The sequence below is a fragment of the Asparagus officinalis genome, chromosome 8 (assembly GCF_001876935.1).
Source record: "Asparagus officinalis chromosome 8, Aspof.V1, whole genome shotgun sequence".
Taxonomy (NCBI): domain Eukaryota; kingdom Viridiplantae; phylum Streptophyta; class Magnoliopsida; order Asparagales; family Asparagaceae; genus Asparagus; species Asparagus officinalis.
Window position 1 is genome coordinate 98,182,912 of NC_033801.1, and position 2,093 is coordinate 98,185,004.

General features: G+C 42.5%; 1 protein-coding gene across 1 annotated transcript; it reads left to right on the forward strand.

Annotated features, from left to right (window-relative positions):
- Positions 430 to 1,880, forward strand: LOC109851373 (chlorophyll a-b binding protein 4, chloroplastic). Its single transcript, XM_020421460.1, has 3 exons — positions 430 to 965; positions 1,050 to 1,465; positions 1,559 to 1,880. The coding sequence occupies exons 1-3, from the start codon at positions 760 to 762 to the stop codon at positions 1,687 to 1,689; spliced, it is 753 nt and encodes a 250-aa protein (XP_020277049.1). The 5' UTR covers positions 430 to 759; the 3' UTR covers positions 1,690 to 1,880.

Here is a 2,093-nt window from a genome sequence, read left to right on the forward strand (position 1 = left end):
GGAGAAGCCATTTCTATTACATCGCCAATATACTTTTCCGATCTAATCCGTTTTCCTCATATCTGTTCTATATCCACGTATATTTCCTTTTTATCTTATCCGTATTCTATTTGAGCGGATTTATACTCTTGAGTTTTTACTGACTGAGCCCTATGTGTATTCATGAGCAGTAAGCAGACACGAATATAATAAGTATCTATTTCTGATTTGTATATAACCCGTTTGCACCCATATAACCATATTGAAGCAAAGGGAGAGGGGAGAGAAGTTGATTTTCATCCTTAGACTTGTGGACTTCCCATTGGATGAGGGAAAGATAGATATTCAACCTCCCATTTGTAGCCTTCCCATTGGAAGAGAGAGAGAGAGAGAGAGAGAGAGAGAGAGAGAGATCCAACATCAGCTAGATGCAGTCGAAAATGATCATCTTACTTGGCAATATTCCTGGCCCACCTAGCTTCTCTTCAACCAATAGCATCCTCAATATTGATATCTAAGCAGATAAGGAAAGATGATAATGCAGAGCTCTCATTGGTCTCTCACCATCCTTCACAGCATCTTGTCCGTCCAATCCTCAAAATATCCAAATCACTAGCCGTCCAATTCATCCATTAATCTCACACCACAAGCATTCCCCCTCCAGTTCTCACCAATACAAAATGGACCCTGAAGGAGCCAAACGCAGCGGCATCATTCATCCTCTTCTTCTCCCATCTCATAATCACTTGAATTCCATCAGCTAAAGCAGCGGAATCAAAGATGGCAACTTCTACTCAGGCTGCTTCAGTTGCCACTCTTCGGCCGCTAGAATCGAGATTCAGATCCAGATTCCTCACTGGCTCTTCTTCTACCAAACTCGGTAGATCGAAATCGTCAATACCAGCATCCAACATCTCTTTCAAGGTGGAAGCCAAGAAAGGCGAGTGGCTTCCTGGTCTCGCCTCCCCCAACTACCTCAACGGCAGGTATATTAATTAACCAAGCTAATCGTCACTAAATTTACAATCTTTTTCCTTGTCTATGACAATGATTTCATTGATAATGTACAGCCTGCCAGGAGACAATGGGTTTGATCCGCTAGGACTAGCAGAGGACCCAGAGAACCTAAAGTGGTACGTGCAAGCAGAGCTGGTGAATGGGAGGTGGGCTATGCTGGGTGTTGCAGGCATGCTGCTTCCTGAGGTCTTCACCAAGATCGGCATCATCAACGTTCCCCAGTGGTATGATGCTGGCAAGGCCGAGTACTTCGCCTCCTCTTCCACACTCTTCGTCATCGAGTTCATCCTCTTCCACTACGTGGAGATAAGGAGGTGGCAGGACATAAAGAACCCAGGAAGCGTCAACCAGGACCCCATCTTCAAGCAGTACAGCCTCCCCAAGGGCGAGTGCGGATACCCAGGTGGCATCTTCAACCCCCTCAACTTCGCACCCACCCTCGAGGCCAAGGAGAAGGAGCTTGCCAACGGTAAACTAAATACTATTACTATCTTTTAACTGATAAATGATTGCTTTGCTTGAACTGAAAATCGACTAAAAGGGACTATTGTTGCGATCGCAGGGAGACTGGCAATGCTGGCGTTCTTGGGGTTTGTTGTGCAACACAATGTGACCGGGAAAGGACCTTTCGAGAATCTTCTGCAGCATATCTCTGACCCATGGCACAACACCATCATCCAAACTTTCAAATGAGACTTGTTACTTAAGATTACTATACGTATTTATTTAGCCTTTGGCATTCTTTTCTTTTTTCCTTTATTTTTTTTTCCTGTTTGTGTAAACTATTTCTCTCTCAATCTATCTCGTGTCTGTCTTCAAATGGTTTGGGATTGTAAAATGATCAATCAAAGAGGAAATTAAGAAGTGAACCTGGTTTCAGTGTACATGCAGGAGAACAGCCTCTTTTTTCTGTTAAAAATAATACATCAGGTTCTAAGAATTCGTTAAGAGTTAAAAGGAGGAGAAAGTTTTGAGGACTGTAATCAAGATGAGGCATTTTCTCATAAAATTTTTCTAGATGACAAAACTTTCAAGTTTATAATTCAGATATGAAGATGTATACTACTTCTAACTTAAAAGCAAAATCTTAAACTTAC